Genomic DNA, 18,964 nt, shown 5'->3' with positions numbered 1-18,964 from the left:
TACTTTTGGGCATCTACCCAAAAGATTACAAGCAAGACCACACTCAAGTCACCAGCACAGCTATGTTCATCGCAGTACGACTTGTCATTGCTAAAACATGGAACCAACTCAGATGCCCCTCGGTAGACAAGTGGATCAGGAAAATGTGTTACATATACATGGAACACTATGCCTCCATCAGAAGGAATGACACTGCCCCGTTCGTAAGGAAATGGAAGGACTTGGAAAAAAGTCATACTAAGTGAAGTGACCCAGACCCAAAGAAACATAAACCCTATGGTGTTCCTCATAGGGAATAGCTAGTACATGATTAGGCTAGTCATAGTAGATCAAAATACCCCAATAGCTACACTCATATGATCACATAAGATGATGTCAAGTGAAATAAACTTTATGTAACACAAACAAGAGTTATACCACACTTGTAATTATTTTCAACATGCCATGTAAAACTACCTTTTTTTTTCTATCTGCTTTTTTTTTTGTTTGATTGTTTTGTTTCTCTTGTATTCCCTTCCTGTGGTTGTACCCCCGCTACCACTATACCTCATCTGAGTACCTGGATACTGTATATATGTGTATTAGAACTAGGGAAGGGAAAGGGAATATCAAAATCAAGAGATAAGGGACAAAAAGGCAAACCATTCCAAAAGCAATACTTATAAAACCATTTGGTGTAAACCAACTGCACAACTCTTGGGGGAAGAAGAAAAGGGGGAGGAGGGAGATGGGGGGGAAATGAGGGAGGAGGTAACAAGTTGAACAAAAAATGTACTCACTGCCTTACATATGACTCTGTAGCCCCTCTGTACTATACTTTGACAATAAAGAAAAAAGTTTAAAAATACTTTGGATAAGTTATCCAACAAATGGATGATTGGATCCCTTAACAACTGCGTAAAGAAACCCCTGAAAAAGGAGAAAAATGAAGTGGCAGGGTTATTATATTGTAATATTTTCAATGTCTAACTTTAAACAAAAGTTTCAAGGTATACAAAGAGACACAAAATATGGCCTCTCACCTCACAGGGGGGGAAAGGCAGGAAGTCTAAATTTTGATTGTAATAGCCTAAAATATTTATTTCAAAATAACTTTTCTAACTAGGCTCAAAAAACTAAAGAGACAGACCCAAGAGCAAAAACCTAAAGTAAAAACTAAATAATTAAAGTAGGAAAATGACGTATGAACAAAATGAGATATCAGTAAGTAAAAAATATAACATGAAAACAAACATAATTTCTACTTTTTTTTGGGGGGGGGGGTCAGTCATGGGGCTGGGTGCTGTCCCTGAGCTCTTCAGCTCAAGGCTAGTGCTCTACCACTTGGAGCCACAGCACCACTTCCAAGCAAGTATAATTTCAAGATTAGAAAGTATAACAATATTTTTGTGTTTAACAGCAGACTAAATAAGAAAGAAGAATTAGATAACTTGAAGATAGACTATGTGGAATTATTCTATCTGAGATGCACAGAGGAAGAAGAACAGGAAAATTAACAGTGCCTAAAGCACATATAACCAACTCTACATTATGGAACACCAGGAAAAAAGATGACAGGGGGGCTGAGGATATGGCCTAGTGGCAAGAGTGCTTGCCTCATATACATGAGGCCCTGGGTTCAATTCCCCAGCTCCACATATACAGAAAACGGCCAGAAGTGGTGCTGTGGCTCAAGTGGCAGAGTGCTAGCCTTGAGCAAAAAGAAGCCAGGGACAGTGCTCAAGCCCTGAGTCCAAGGCCCAGGACTGGCCAAAAAAAAAAAAAAAAAAAAAAAAGATGACAGAAGAAATTAGAATAAATTATGGCCAAACATTTCCCAAATTTGGTGAAAGTAATGAATCTAAAAGTCCAAGAAGCTCAATTAATTCCACAAAGGATAAACTCAAAGAATGTCACACCAAGGGCTGGGAATATGGCCTAGTGGCAAGAGTGCTTGCCTCCTATACATGAAGCCCTGGGTTCGATTCCTCAGCACCACATATATAGAAAATGGCCAGAAGTGGCGCTGTGGCTCAAGTGGTAGAGTGCTAGCCTTGAGCAAAAAAGAAGCCCAAGACAGTGCTCAGGCCCTGAGTCCAAGGCCCAGGACTGGCAAAAAACAAAACAAAAGAATGTCACACCAAGACACATTGTAACTAAGCTGTGCCGTCCCCCTCCCCCCATCCTCAAAGCCAAAACAAAACAAAAAACAGAGAGGACATAAAACTAGTAAGAATGAAATGAGTCTGACTAGTACATGAGTCATGTAAAAGTGATTCTCAAGATTAACAATTTTTCGTCAGAAACCATTTAAATCAGAAAGCAGTAGACTGATATATTTAAAGTGCTGAAAGGAAAAAAAATCTCGACCAAAATTTCTATAACCAGAAAAACCATTCTTCAAAAATTAAAAGAAATTAAGACATTCTCAGATTAAGGAAGGATGAAAAGTTTGCTGCTATTAGCCATGCTTAGAAGACATGGCAAGAGAGTCCTTGGCACTCTGACTTCATGAAAATTTTCAGCTTTCAATGAGTTTATCAGGATATAACACCATTATATTCATCTTACAATGAGTTTATCAAGATGTAACCCCATTGATTTCATTTACAACTAGTTTACCAAATATAACACCACTCTTTTTAGTTTACAGTAAATTTATAAACCCATTATTTTAAGCTTATGAGTTAAATATGATTAACCCATTCCTAAACTGATGAGTATAAATATATCTAATATGCCTAAATATAAAGAGAACCTTAAAAGCTGGGTGTGGTGGAACATACTTGTAATCCTAGCTAATCTGGAGGCTGTGTTTGGAGGATTATGACTTTGAAAAAACAGCCTGAGCAACATAGTAAGATCCCATCTCTCTCTTCTTTTTATTTCTTTGTTTTTTATCTCTCTCTCTCTCTTTCTCTCTGTCACACACACACATGCACACACGCTAATACATCTGAAGGGATAGATTAAGTATAATACAGTAGTTGTAGAGATTTAAGTATCTCTAATTTTGGACGCTGGATGGATAATATAGAACGAAAACTAATAATAAAATATTTCATTTCAACTACACTTTAGATCCAGCAGACCTAAAAGACATAGAAAGAACATTACACTCAAAAGCAGAGAAGTACATATATTCTTCTCAAGCGCACACAGAACATTTTCTGGAACAGAGCATATGTCACCTCACAGAACAAGCACTGAGAAATTTAAAACAGAAAGAATATCAAGTTTCTTTTCTAAGAATTATATGAAACTAAAAATCAACAAAAGGAAAAAAATATTGGAAAAAAATCACATTTACATGGAGATTAAGCAACATGAACATGAACAACCAGTGAGTCAAAGAAGAAAATATAAGTAAAATTGTAAAACACATTAGGGAGAAAAATGGAAGCAACAGCAAGGGCCAAGATGGATTGTATTCATAAACTGACATGTTGAATTGAAACCTCTTTGTACAGCTATTCAAAGATAAAGCTAGAAAATGCATACAAAATAATAAAAATATCTTGAGACAAATGAAAATGGAAACATAACATTCCAGGCTTATGGTATACAGCAAAAACAGTTCTAAGAGGGAATTTTATCGCAGTGAATATCTACATATAAAAACAAAGAGTTCGGGCTGGGAATATGGCTTAGTGATAGAGTGCTTGCCTGGTATACATGAAGCCCTAGGTTTGATTCCTCAGCACCACATATATAAAAAAAGCCAGAAGTGGCGCTGTGGCTCAAGTGGCAGAGTGCTAGCCTTGAGTAGAAAGAAGCTCAGTGCTCAGGCCATGAGTGCAAGCCCCAGAACTGGCAAAAAACAAAAACAAAAACAAAAAAAAAAAGAGTTCAAGCAACCTAATGTTAATACTCAATAAATCAGAAAGAAAAGAAAGCCTCAAATTACAATACATTCCATATTAGTAAAACATACATAGAGCTAATCAGTGAAACTAAGTGTTGTAGAGTGTTTGCTTATTTATTTGCCTATTTCGAGGCAAGGTAGGGCTGTGACGCCTAGTGTGGTCTGATGCTCAAGTCTCCTGCGTTAGCTCCCAAGTGCTGGGCCTCCAGACTTGTGATGCCAGGCCTGACCTAGCAATTGAGTTTTGAAAAGATAAAGCTGATAAACTTTAAGACAGACTAATAATGAAAGTAAAAAGACTCAAAACCAGAAATTTGAAAAGGCATTATAAAATAGTACCCTAAGACTGGTAGCAATAATTATATGCCAACAAATTAGATAATTTACAAGAAAAGTACAATTTCCTAGCAACAAATAACCTACCATGATTGAATAATAAAACAAAAACTTGAACAGATCAATAATGAAGTCAAAATCTACTAAACAGTTATAGTAGCTGGGTGCAAGTAGCTCAAGCCTGTAATCCTAGCTACTCAAGAGGGAGGGTAAGATTTGAGGAGCGTGGTTCAAAGTTAGTCCAGGCAGGGAAGTCTGTGAGACTCTGATTTCGAATTAACCACCAAAAATCCAAAAGTAGAGCTGTGTTTCAAATGGCAGAGTGCTAGCCTTGAGCAAAAAAGCTAAGGGACAGCAATGAGGCCCTAGTTCAAGCCCTAGGACCAGTACTAAAATAAAAAATATAGCAGCCAAATAGCATGATACCTAGCATAAACACATGAATAGAACAGAATCCAGAAATGATCCATGCAATTACAACCAGCTGTTTTTCAACAAAGAAGACAAGCACAGATAACAGGGAAAACAAGAGTCTTCAGTAGTGACAGCAAGGTGATTGTCCACATTAACACGAATGCAATTGTGCCCTTATCTTATTTCATATATAAAATTAAGTGGATTGATTTAAATGTGAGCTATGAAAATGTACAGCTATTAGAACAGTGCAAAAGCCTTATGACACTATGCTGTCAAAGATTCAGTATAACAATCAACAGAGTATAGCCTGAAAGAAGTATCAAATTTTACATCTCATAAAAGATTAATATATGTAATAAAGAGCTCAAATAAATAAGGGAAAACATCTGATTTAAAAATAGATCACATTAAATGTTTAAAGGACATACAAATAACCAAATGGTACAGAAAAAAGTGCTCAACATCTCTAATCACTAAGGAAACCCACAATGAACTGTTAAAATGAATATTATCAAAAAGATGAAAGAGCATGAACTGACTTGAATGTGGAGAAAAGGGACTTTATACACTGCTTATGGGAAAGTAAAATAGTACAATCACTGTAGAAAACACTGTAAAGGTCTTCAACAAAGCAAAAGTAGAATTACCATATGATCCACCATCTCTCTACTTTGTATATATCTAAAGTAATAAAATCAGTGTGTAGTAGGTTTATTTGCTCTTCCATATTCATTGCAGCACTAGTCACAATAGCCAAGATGTGAAACAAATCTATGTTCCTGTACAGCAATTGATGCATGAATAAAAAATATGATATATATTCACCTTATAATACTACTCAGCTTAAAAACATAAAATCCTATCATTTGTGTGGTAGTGTGGGCATTTTGTTTAATGAAATAAACACTGGAAGATAATGTGTGATCTCACTTATACAGATTTAAAAAAATAACAGTAGAATGATGGTTATTAAGGTTGTGGGATGAGGTGAGATACTGATCAAACAACATAAAATTTCAATTAGAAAAAAAACTGTAACTCCTCTGTACATCACTTTGACAATAAATAATTATTTTTAAAAAGAGATCCATTGTATAACATGACTATAGTTACAATGCTTAATATATGTAAATAATTCTGATAGTAGATTTTGTGTTCTCTTTACCAACATAAAGTGGGTAATCTATATATTAATTAGCTTGGTTTAGTCATTCTGCAAGGCACATGTATTTCAAAACATCACGTACATTAAAAATGTATACAACTATCAAATTAAAGCACTGGAGTGCTGATATATGTTACAAAATGATGAACCTCAAAAAAAAACTATGTTAAGTAAAGGAAGCTAGACAGAAAACATTGTTCATTGAATTATTACATTTACATTATTCAGAATAAATAAGCTCATAGAGACAGGTACATATTAGTGGTTTCTAGTGGCTTGGAGGATACTCAATTGCTTGGATAAAGTAGCTTTCTTTGGCTGAAATAATAATTCCCCTCAAAGACCTTCTTCTGACAGCATACCCATAGCTTGGGCTTGAGCCCTGTATTTCTAAAGTAGGAGCTGGACCACAATTTATGGCATCCACAAGGTCAATCCCTTGTTCTTCTGAAATCCACTTCCGTCATTTAAATTCTGGATGCAGACCCTCAAGAATTCCAGTGCACCTTTCTTCCTAGGAGAAATCTAGAAGAAAGTTAATGGGACACACTATAGCTCCCACCACTGTGATTTATCAGGAGTCAATTGGGTCACAATTGTCTCTTTCCTTTATTGCCCATTCTAGCTTCCCTTAATGTTCAGCTATAATCTCTCCTGTTTGGTGGGGTATTATTTTTGACAGACTGAGTTCCTGGTAACCATGACCTCAGACAATTTGCTGCCCTGTGCATTTATCATCAAAACTGAAAAAGGAATTCCTAAGAGGCACCAAAGCATATTTCCTACATGCTTCACATTTTCCTTCATAGTCTTATGTTGTATAGATTGCTGGTGCTTTTTCAAAGGAAATATAATTACCTAGGCAGTGGCCATAGTTTATAGTTCAATGGACCTTTTTCTTTGCCGATTAATAGAAGTGACCCTTCCTAACTCTGGAACCAAGACTTCTACACCACAGGAAGGACAAATTTCCCAAATTATAAGGTTAAACACAGGTTACTTAAATGTGAATTTCAGATAAAACCTCTTGGATATTTCCTAAGACAAATTTGTTTAGCTGAAATTCAAATATTAAACTGGTGTTCATATATTTCTATTTGCTAAATTTTTGGTAATCCTATCAAATGTGTAGCCGGGATTGATGCTAATCAGGCCACTCTTATTTTCACTCAGTGGTTCTCAGACTCATATACTCTACCTACTGGAGTCACAGATTTGTATAAAGATTTAAAGAGCACCTTGCAAAATATTGCCAATAAACTGACATTTCTACTATACTCTTTTTTTTTTTTTGGCCAGTCCTGGGGCTTGGACTCAGGGCCTGAGCACTGTCCCTGGCTTCTTCCTGCTCAAGGCTAGCACTCTGCCACTTGAGCCACAGCGCCGCTTCTGGCCGTTTTTTGTATATGTGGTGCTGGGGAATCGAACCTAGGGCCTCGTGTATCCGAGGCAGGCACTCTTGCCACTAGGCTATATCCCCAGCCCTCTACTATACTCTTAACAGGTCATTTTGTCACCTACTTCTTTGGGGCTGTTACAATTAGATGGAGTTTTAGGCCCATTCCTGGGCCTTCTTTCTTATAAAGTGGGTCTTCTGGTCTGGCATAACATTATTTCATAACCTGAGCTATTTCTATCACATTCTGTGAGCCCCCAAATGATGATTCTGATTGAGTCTCTGTGATCAGTAAATAAAAATATATTCCCCAAATACTTATTCATGTGAAGATGAATTGCTGACATGTTCAGAGGTTTCCAAAGTAATCAGCTTGATATCAAGTTATAGGCTATATCTTCAAAAGATGGTAGCACTGTTTTTGACAAGTCCAAGATTGGTCTTTTTTGCTGGAACACTGGACATCAGACAGTGTTAATAGGTGATTTAGTATTGGTAAGCATGCTGTTAATTCTTCATAGATTCTGTGCTAGCCATTAATGCAGGGATTGTCAGCTCTTGGGCATCTAATGATAGAGATGGCTGAAATTAGCTGGCTGTCATTTTGTCTACATGGATGTTCAATGGCTACTCCCTGACAGATGTTCTCTGAGGAACATTACCTTTCTGTGCCCACTCCATGTGTTTCTACCTAAAGCCTTCTTGCCTCTAGTCTCATAATTTTCTCAACTCCAGATTACTCATTAGCCAGCCAAGACATCTGTCACTGCTCAAGAGTTTCTATATACATTTCATTAAATTCATGACAGTGTTTGCCTCTGGAGAGAAGAGTGGTAAATGATACTAGAGATCAGAGATAAAGGAGATTTTGATTTTTATTTACCAAGTTTTATTTGTTTTTACTTGAGAGTGATTTGTAAGAGAGAAAATGACAATAATGTATTATGTGTTGGGACTGTCCTGGGACTTTACTAAAAAAAAAAAAAAAGGGAATTTCGAGCCAGGCATAGTGGAAAAGTACACACCTAAGAGATTGAGTTTGGGCTTTGTGTGTATTTAGCCTTTTGTAAAATTAATACAGATCTCTGGATATCACTTTTTGCCTATAAAATACAGTTTGAAAGGCTCTGTCAATGCCCTCATGGATTTCTATGTACTCTGTGGTCCTAGAGGTACTCTCAGCTCTTAAAAGATATGCTTCCCCTCCTTAAATTATGTTCTTGATTTTTTGAGATAGGCTCTCACTGCTTAGTCTAGGCTGACCTTGAACTCATTATATAGTCCAGGTTAGCACTAGAACTTGTAACTCCATCTACATCAGTCTTCCAAGTGCTCTTATTACAGCGGTCCACTGCCATACTTAGCTGGCACTTGATTTTAATAGGGTTATGTTGATATACAAATGGATAAAGAAACTCCCCCCCTCTTACTTCCCCCTCCATATACAGAGGAACATTATTTATCCCTGTAAAAGGAATGGGATCTTGCCATAACATGAATAAACTTATGGGACATTATTCTAAATGAAATAAGCCAGGATCAGAAAAAATATCATATGATCTCACTTAAAATATGGAATCTAAAACATAACAAATTTAAATATGTAGACAGAGAATAAATAACTGGTTATAGGTAAAGGAATACATAGATATACGTCATAGGATAGCAGATATGTAGGATTAACAACATGAGCAATAAAATTGTTCTATATATGAGTTATACTGAAGGAGGCAATTTTAGATGCTTTGCAACAATGAGAGTAATTATGTGAGACAACAGGTATCTCAACTGCTTCATACATTAATCATTTTACTTCCCGTATGTCCCATAACGTTATATTGTACACGTACACTAAATATACATAAGGAAAAGATGTATGTGAGGCAATCATTATGTTAATTATATTGCTTAGTGATCAAAGCTGGCCTTGAACTCATGATCCTCTTAGCTTAGTCTTGATGGTAAGAGAAAAAAATGACAAGGAACCAAAATAAGATTAACATATGACTTTTCATCAGAAAAGATGTTGTTATCTGAGTTTCATGGGATAACATTAAAGAGTGTTGCAAGAAAAAAGCAGCAAAAATGAAAGCACTGTCATCCAAGCAAATTAAATTATATCAAAACTAATGAAACTACCATTTTTTCCTACCACAAGAAAACCATATTCCCAGATTAAAAAATACCAAGTCCTGATAAAACATTACTCCATTAACATCACTTGAAGGTCTAAATATATATTGGTTGTATTAAGCACTGGAGATGCAAGGAAGTATAAAAGCTGGTATCTGGGGGTATATTACAGTTTTCAGTCTACTAGTGGTGAAGAAGGAGAAATTAATAAAAAAATACTAGCAAATACAAGTTTTGAATTTGTGATAGGTAACCTAAAGAACATGCACTATGATTATTACAATGAAAATTCATCTGAAGATCTCAGAGAAAGTGATGTTCAAAGCAAAGCAAGAAATGGGATACAGCATTTGAAAGGTAAGTGGGACTGAAGAAGAGGGAGAAGGGATAGAGGAAGAGTAATTTTAAAAAGTGAAGCTATAGAGGTAGCTATCTAGCTACATAGTGATGGAAAAAAGGAACAGTGAAGCAATGGCACTATATTGTATTTGTATAATAAAAAAAGATAGGACAAGGGAATTTAGTACATGTAGTTGCAAGGGGAAAGGGATAGACAAAGAGGGGGAAAATGCATTAAAAGGTCCAATGTATATCCTACAAAATTTAGAAGAGTGAGGGAAGGGGTGGGCAGGAAAAGGGTAAGTGAGAATGTTGAAAGAGGTGATATTGACCAAGAGACACTGCATTCATAAACTGCTTTGTTAAATGGCAACCTCTTTGTACAACTACTTATAGGTGGTAAATTAAATTAAAATCATAAAATTTAAAAATCCACCAAAACATAAGAATAAATTTAACTGAGACCTCTATAATAAAAAAAAATAAACACTGCAAAAAGCAACTACAGCATAGGAAGAGGTCCTATGTCCATGGATTGGCAGAATATTGTGAAAATTGCTATGACATGCAAAGTGATTCAACATAATCTATTAAAATTCTAATGATGTTATTCACAGAAACTGAAAAATCAATCCTAAAATCTATATGGAAGCACAAAAGACACAAAATAGCAATCCTTTTCAAAAAGAGCAATGCTAGTGGTATACGTGAATTCAAAATATACTAGAGATCCAGGGTAATGAAACAGCATAGTACCAACAACAAAAAAGGACGCATAAACCATTGGAATAGAGGAGTTATATTTTAGCTCGTGCAGCTACAGGAACCAAAGGAAAACTGGAACTGAAACTAAATTCCCATTTCCCACACTATACCAAAATAAACATAGAAGGAGCATTGCTTGGGGAGGCTGGAGAAGGGAGGTAAACATGCTTGAAGTATATTGTGTAGCATGTATGAAAGCAGAAAATAAAACCTACTAAAACCGTAATTTAAAGGAGGTGGATATAAGAGGAGATAATAAAGGAGTGTCTATGACTGAAGTGCATATGTATGTACGGAAATACTACAATGAAACCCCTTGAATAAGATGCATTAATTTAAAAAAATGAAATTGTTAATGTGGCAGTAAAATTATAACTTTCATTTATTTTCTATTATGCTTTTCTTCATGCTCTAAGTTTTCTGTGTTACCTTCATGTTCACTAAATACAAAAGCATTATTTATTCTTTTTTGTTTTTATTACTTAGTCTATTAGGCAATTCCCTAGCTAGAGTTATCTAATAAAATTATATCTTTTGAAAATTTAGGAAATGACCTGGTTGGGAAACTGTTCAAATGTTGAAGAAATACGTTTGGAGAGCTAGAGTTTTAGGTGCCCAAGCTAGTTTTACTCAGAAAACAAATCTTAACCCATTTGCACTGCCTTTTTTTTTTTTTTTTCCCTGATGGTTCTAACTTTGAACTCAAGGGCCTGGGTGCTGTTCCTGAGTTGTTTTGCTCTGCCACTTGAGGCACAGCTCCACTTTTAGCTCTTCTGATGGTGAACTGGAGATTATAGAGTCTCAGGAACTTTCCTGCCTGGACAGATCTCAGCCTCCTGAGTAGCTAGGATTGTAGGTGTGAGCCGGCAGTGCCCGGCTCGTACTGCTTTTTAGAAGAACTACATGCAAAACAGTGATTCAAATCAGGTGAGTATACCAGAGGAGATTTTGGTGACTTTCTCATCTTGAAAAATGCTTTTCTGTTATACTCTATATTTAAATTCAACCTGTTCTAATTTTAGTGAATTCTAATTATTTATAATAAGGAGAACATTCACAATTTCCTGTAAGAAAAGAGTTTAAAAATGTTTCACCCAAATAATTTCTCAGGCTTTTATGTTTTGTTGGATTTGTATTCTGATACTGTTACACTTACAACTGGTTTTACACAAGTCTTGGAGGCTAATTCTTACTACTGGCATCTTGTGTCACTTTGTGTTCTCTTCAAAGACTCTTACCCCATAGATCACTATAAATAGGATAGAAATAGTTAACATATTTAGACAAACTTTTACTGGAGACATGTGAATAAATATTCAATTTATTTGTATTTGTTTTAAAATAATTTTTTCCTAGGCTTATATTTCTAATGTGAAGGTACATATCTTTAGTTCAAGTGAAGTCTTCTTTTGAATCTTGGCTTTGAAGCTACTTTTTAAATTTCAAATATCAGGAAAATGAGCTCATTCATGCTCTTTCTTTCAACTAAGTTTAGACAGTAGCTCTGACATCTAATTACAATGCAGATGAATTTAATTTCCTCCTCCTTATTTTCTCAGGATTTACACAGAAACTGTTCAATGTTACCTCTGTTACAGATGAGTCTGTGGTTGTATAAAGGCATAGCTGTGGAACTTGCAAATGTTCAGCTGACACAGCTGGAGATGCAGTTTTCTTATTTTCTCCCAGGAAGGCTTCTGATTCATATCCTAAAGATATTGTTTTGTCGTCTTCTGTTACTTCCAGGGTAGGGATAGTGGGGAATGAAACCTGTGGGCAGGAATCTGTATGTGAAGATGTTGGTTTATCATTTTTAGGAAAAACAGCAATTGAACTATCTTCATCTAATTTGGTAAAAGTTGGTGAAATCAGCCTTTTCTTATCACTGTAATCCAGCAGCTAGAAAATATAGAAATAAAGTAAGCTAACAATTAGTCATTATTCAGTAAGCAGTATTTAAAATTAATAAGTTAAAATAAATTTTACCCACATCCTTTTTCATGTAACCATTGATATTTGTAAATTATTGCATTCTGTAATAATAATACAATGAGAAAGTCTTCAGTTGCCTGAAATATAGAATATTACCCATAAAAATGATGAATTTGTAAGACACTGTTTATAAAGCAGTAGTTTTACATTATCTGGATCTTATAACAACTTTTTTTTTTTTTGCCAGTCCTGGGGCTTGAACTCAGGGCCTGAGCACTGTCCCAGGCTTCTACCTCTTGAGCCACAGCACCACTTCTGGCTTTTTCTGTTTATGTGGTGCTGAGGAATCGAACCCAGGTTTTCATACATGCTAGGCAAGAACTCTACTGCTAAGCCACATTCCCAGCCCAATAACAGCTTTTTAAAGAAAATCCAGGGTATGACATTTTAGTATTACACTATTACAGCTATGTCATGAAAGGATTTTTTTTTTTTTTTTTTTTTTTTTTTTGCCAGTCCTAGGCCATGAACTCAGGGCCTGAGCACTGTCCCTGGCTTCTTTTTTGCTCAAGGCTAGCACTCTGCCACTTGAGCCACAGCGCCACTTCTGGCCATTTTCTGTATATGTGGTGCTGAGGAATTGAACCCAGGGCCTCAGGTATACGAGGCAAGCACTCTTGCCACTAGGCTATATTCCCAGCCCATGAAAGGAAATTTTAATAACAAAATACAAAGAACAAATTATAGAATCACAATCATGTAATCAAATTAATGAAATTTTCATAAAATGCTCCAAAGGAGGACATTTTTTATTTGCTTGTTTGTTTGTTTGGCCAGTCCTGGGGCTTGGACTCAGGGCCTGAGCACTGTCCCTGGCTTCTTTTTGCTCAAGGCTAGCACTCTGCCACTTGAGCCACAGCGCCACTTCTGGCCATTTTCTGTATATGTGGTGCTGGGGAATCGAACCCAGGGCCTCATGTGTATGAGGCAGGCACTCTTGCCACTAGGCCATATCCCCAGCCCCCCAAAGGAGGACATTTTTTAAAGATAAACTTTTAAGCTAAATAAATTTGCTTTGTGAAAAATTCTTTATATTGTATTTTTTACCTCACTTTGAGCTGGGGAAAACATACATATTAATTTGGAAACCACTGAGCCTAGGATGGAATATTTAAGTACTCGTTGTCAAGCAACAAGAAAAAGTATTTAATCGTTGTTTGTTTACATGGAAGTTCACTGCTTAATTAAACAGAGATAGCCTATAAAATTAGAAGGAAACAAGCTATATTAGATGAACTCTGTTTTACTGAGTTCCATTGTGAAATATATGACATTATTACATTGGTAAAGTTTGCAACATGAATAAATTAAAAGCTTTTGGTGAGAAAGGGTTAAGAATAGGATGAGGTCTATGGCATCTACCTGTAAGACCTTATGTAGAATATCATGTTTTTCTTATTATTTTCCCTTCAGTACCTTTTGCTCCCCCATCTTCATATGCATTCTTGTTTTTGTTTTGGTGGTAATGGGGTTTGAACTCAGGTACCTCAGCTTTCTTGCTTAGCTAGTGCTCTACCACTTTAGCCATGCCTCCAGCCCTTTACATGCATTTTTAAAATGTTACTGTTCTAATGCTGAAGCCTCTTTCAGAATATAATTCCACTTCAAAAACTGCAATGAAGAGAGGGAGGATAGGTAAATACACTTATAATATTCAATGCACATATGTGAAAATGGGACCATATAACTTCAGGAGATTGCATTTGGGATACAGGAAGAATGATGGAAGGGGTGACACTGATCAAGACTGTCTTGTACTCATAAATTGATGTGCTGAAGTGAAATACTTTGTACAACTAAAGACAATAAAATGTGTAATAATATGGAGATAACAGAAAAATCTGAAATAATTGAATACTTTTGGAATGTTTTTCAAATTTCCATCTATAACTATTTCACTCCTCCAAGTTCTTGTCTAACTTCTCTTACCTCAGCTGGAGGAGCTTCAGTTATCTTGTACACAAGAGGAATATCTGTTTTAAAAAATTATTTAATTAAGTTTGGGTTTCTTACATACATTATTTTCATGCATATACATTGATATAATATTACATTTTTTCACATTCAATGAAGAGTAATTTAAAGCATTTACTCAAACATAAATATGACACTAAAAATAGGCTGATTCTCAAATAAAAGTAGTTAATGAACAAATATGATGACATGAGAATACCTATGAAGTGTAAAGTTTTCTAATTGTCACTTTTTTCAGTAACCTATGTGCTATTTTCCAAAGTGTCTATTTTGTATTCCTAGCAACAGGTCTCAAGAGTTCCAGTTTCATCTTTGGTAGTAGCCATCCTAACAAGTATGATATATCTCATTATGATTTTAAATCATTTTGTTCATTTTAGATAATGGATTTTATTATATTTTCACTCACATACACACATCCTTTGTACTAAACTAGAACATTTTACATTTCAAACAACAGCATGTAAGTGCTACTTTTCTCTGCATTTTTTTCTTCTCTTTATTTGCTTCTTTACTGTTATCTAAACACAGTGCTTTATGCTTGCTAGGTAGATACTTAACCATTTGTATTACACTTGTGCTTTACACTTAATGTTTTAACTATATTATGTCTTGAAGTAGTTCTTTTCTGTTGGTACCTGAATGGATGAATCTTAAGACTTGGGGAATCCTATTATTTTATTGAATATTTTCTGTCCCTTTAAGTTCCCATTTTGTCTTCTGTACCCATAATACACAGGTTTGGTCTTTTACTAATGTCCAAGAGGTCTTGCACATTCCATTCACTTTTTCCCTTTATCTGACTGTTGTAATATTCTCTACCTTTGTATGTAAGCCCTATTCTTCTATTTCCAATTAAGTCTACTCTAGAAGAGAGACTTTCCACAGAAATTTACCTTATTGAGCTTTATATTTTTAGAATTTCAATTCTTTTTTTTTTCAGGATTTCTGTATCTTTATTGAATTCCTCTTTCATAACCTGCATGTCATTCCTTCTTTGTTCAGCTGCTAATATGTATTATGCTTGAATTTATTCAGCTTTTTATACATGTCCTTCTTCATTCCATTGATCTTTTTTTTTTTTTTGGCCAGTCCTGGGCCTTGGACTCAGGGCCTGAGCACTGTCCCTGGCTTCTTCCCGCTCAAGGCTAGCACTCCACCACTTGAGCCACAGCGCCGCTTCTGGCCGTTTTCTGTATATGTGGTGCTGGGGAATCGAACCTAGGGCCTCGTGTATCCGAGGCAGGCACTCTTGCCACTAGGCTATATCCCCAGCCCCTCCATTGATCATTTTTATAAACATGTTTTAAGTTCTTTGGACTTTCTTTTACACTGTTCTTTTTGTTTTGTTTTGCCAGTCCTACGGCTTGAGATTCAGGCCTGAGCACTGTCCCTGGCTTCTTTTTGCTCAAGGCTAGCACTCTACCTCTTGAGCCACTTGGGTTTTTTCTGTTTATGTGGTACTGAGGAATCGAACCCAGGCCTTCAAGCATTTAGGCAAACACTCTACCATTAAGCCACATTCCCAATCCCTACATTATTCTTAATGTCTGTTACTATAGGACTGTTCACCTTTGAAGATGTCATGTTCCCTATGTTTTTACATATTTCTTGCATCTGTTGAAATTTAGGCATCTGAGGTCAAGCTGTTGGGTAGTATTAATAATCTCTAATCTTGTAGTTAAAGTGTTATCACTGTCCATATTACTCTCAGCCACTGTAGTTAAGTGTTTCAAGACATCCTGAGCTGCAGTTTCTTTTTTCAAAACTGTAGTAACTCAGTACTTAGCTCTCAGAGGAAGGGGAAGCTAAAGATTTCCTTATCTCATTCTCTTGTGTATTAGTTAAATCTCCTACTAATAATTTGTGTCAGATTCTCAAATGCAATACAAATTAATTTTATTCCTTTCCCATTTCTCCAACTATATTATTTATTTCAAACACTCCCTATATGTAAAAATGCTCAATGGCTCCATAATATGCAATGTTTAACAAAAATACTTTTCACAGAGCATAGGTAAGACTTAACTATTTTTTCCTCATCTTTAAAGGACAAAATCATTAATATACTTAAATTCTTAATAAAGTCTAAGCCTTTTTGGGGTAGGCTACAAAGTAAATTTAATATGCTAAAACTTTTGGGGAACATATATTTTCTCAAAAATAAAAGCCATCTTGATTTTAATTACTGTGAAATTAACACAATCTAATTTGTTTCTTACCTAATGTTGCATTTTCAGGCTCTTCTAATAGACTATGAGTCCAGCTCTCAAGTCTCTCCTTCATTCTATCTCTCTAGACAGAGAAAAGGAACAAAATAATATTCATTGCAGTATTCTTCATAATAGCTCAGTAGTAAAAATAACCTAAATGTTTGTCAGTTGATGAGCTGAATTTTATGTTGGCAATAAAGAGGCAATATTTGATCATCACTTCAATGATCATAATCTTTTTAAAAATACAAATGCACATGGGAAAATATATTATGTTAATTACCTTATCTGTATGCTCCATTTTGGGGTTAATGATGCTTTCTAAATAGGCAGCTTTTTCTGTCCATGTTTGCATGTTTCTATACATTGATTTCATTTTTTGCAGCCTAAAGAAAGTAATTTGTTGCAAATGAAAGAAATAAGTAACAGAATAAGATGAATGATATTATTCACAGGGTAATAACACAGTATGATCCACTTATTCAAAATTCTAGTTAATCCAAGGGAATTAATAAAAATGATAACAAGAAAAATAAGAGTGCTTGTTGCCTGGGATTGTTATGGAGATAGATGTAGTTTCATAAAGACACGTAAACACATTTCTTATACTAGTGGTGTTATATTTCTTAAAGTGAATCATAAATATGTAGGTAATGCCAGATTATCATTATTTAACCTATGTAAACATGTTTCAGAAATTTGATATATATATATTGTTATAAGTATTATTAACTGTATGTCATGGTTCCTTTATAAAAAAAACACAATAAAGTTTGTTGAGAATTTTTGGGAAGGGGATAAGAGGTATGACGGAGAGTGATAGCAAGTATGAGTCTGATCAATGTACATTATATGCATATTTGAACAAATCAAAATGAACTTTCTTGTATAAATTGATACTAATTAAAAAATAAAAACAGGGTTGGGAATATAGCTTAGTGTAGAGTGCTTGTTTTTGCCTAGCATTCACGAAGCTCTGGGTTTGATTCCTCAGTACTACATAAACAGAAAAGGTCAGACGTGCTCTTGTGGCTCAAGTGGTAGAGTGGTAGCCTTGAACAAAAAGAGCTCAGGGACAGTGCCCCGGCCCCGAGTTCAAGTCCTAGGATGTGCAAAAAATAAAAACAAACAGCTCTGTAATAGAGTCTCATGCCTATAATCCAGGTTACTCGGAAAGTGGTGATTGAGAAGATCTCAGTTAGAAACTACCCTAGGCAGAAAATCACATCAGACTCTGTCTCCAAAACAACCAGCAAAAGGCTAGGCTGGTGGTATATCTCAAGCAACAGAGTACCAAATAAGCAAACTAAGTATGATAAGATCTTGAGTTCAAACCATAGTACAGACAAAAATAACAAAAAAAACCCAATATAAATAAAACCTGACAAAGACATTACAAAAAGGAAAATTTTACAATCTTACTAATAAATACAGACACAAAGGCTAGAGATAAAGTATAATTTTAGTGCAATTCAAGAAATATAAAGGAAAGATAATATACCATAAGCAAGATGGGTTCATCCCAGAAATATAAAGATATTTTGACATTTAGCATTAGAAAATATAAATTAAGCCAAGCGCCGGTGGTTCATGCCTATAATCCTAGCTACTCAGGAGGCTAAAATCTGAGGATTATGTTCAAAGACAGCCTAGGCAGAAAAGTCCATATGACTCTTTTCTCCAATAAAACCACTCAGAAAAAGCTAGAAGTGGTGCTGTGGCTTAGGTGGTAGAACGCTAGCCTTGAGCAAAAGAAGCTCAGAGACAGTGCCCAGGCCCAGAGTTCAAGCCCCAGAACCAGCAAAACAAAAGAAAATAAAATACAAATTAAATATAATTTAGCTGACTGAATATGGAAAAACATCTCACAAAAACCAGTATTTAAGACTTCAAAAACAAAAACATTTCAGTCTTTAACTCCCATTTTCTGTGTGGGGAACAGGAAATGTTTTTTTTTTTTAATCTCCCCATTTTATCTTTTTTTTTTCTAGACAATTAAGCAAACTTTTTATTGAAGCTTACATTGTGGTACAGAAATACATTTCAACTGATTAAAGTCCAACACCAATGAAGAGAGAAATTATGACACCAAAAATTTCCCTCCTCTACCACGCGAGGATAAATTTCTATTCAAATCTATAGTTCTCATCTTTCTAAGTTTTGCTCCACATAAATGTGTGCAAGGTTTCAACATTAGAACTCTTAATTATATTAGGAAAAGAAAAACCAGACCTCAAGCCAAAAATGTCATCAAAATCTACAGGGATACTGTTCATGAACAAAATCTTCCCAACACAGCAAGTCTCTACATTAGGTGCTGTGCTCAGTAAGAATCAAATGGATAAAGCTAATTAAAAGCTTCAATTAAATGTTCAATCAACAGCATGCTT

The 18,964-nt window shown here is 35.3% G+C and overlaps 1 protein-coding gene across 1 annotated transcript in view; it reads right to left on the bottom strand.

Annotated features, from left to right (window-relative positions):
• C2cd6 (C2 calcium dependent domain containing 6) overlaps positions 1-18,964 on the bottom strand; it is a 78,708-nt gene that overhangs the window by 21,241 nt on the left and 38,503 nt on the right. Inside the window, exons 10-13 of the mRNA XM_048345741.1 lie at positions 16,858-16,960; positions 16,584-16,656; positions 14,317-14,360; positions 11,983-12,165 (exon numbers count right to left, since the gene is read on the bottom strand). Of these exons, the coding sequence (XP_048201698.1) occupies positions 11,983-12,165; positions 14,317-14,360; positions 16,584-16,656; positions 16,858-16,960 (403 nt within the window). The remainder of the gene's footprint in view (positions 1-11,982; positions 12,166-14,316; positions 14,361-16,583; positions 16,657-16,857; positions 16,961-18,964) is intronic.

This window comes from Perognathus longimembris, chromosome 4, assembly GCF_023159225.1.
Source record: "Perognathus longimembris pacificus isolate PPM17 chromosome 4, ASM2315922v1, whole genome shotgun sequence".
NCBI lineage: Eukaryota > Metazoa > Chordata > Mammalia > Rodentia > Heteromyidae > Perognathus > Perognathus longimembris.
This window is presented reverse-complemented; position numbering and strand designations above follow the sequence as displayed.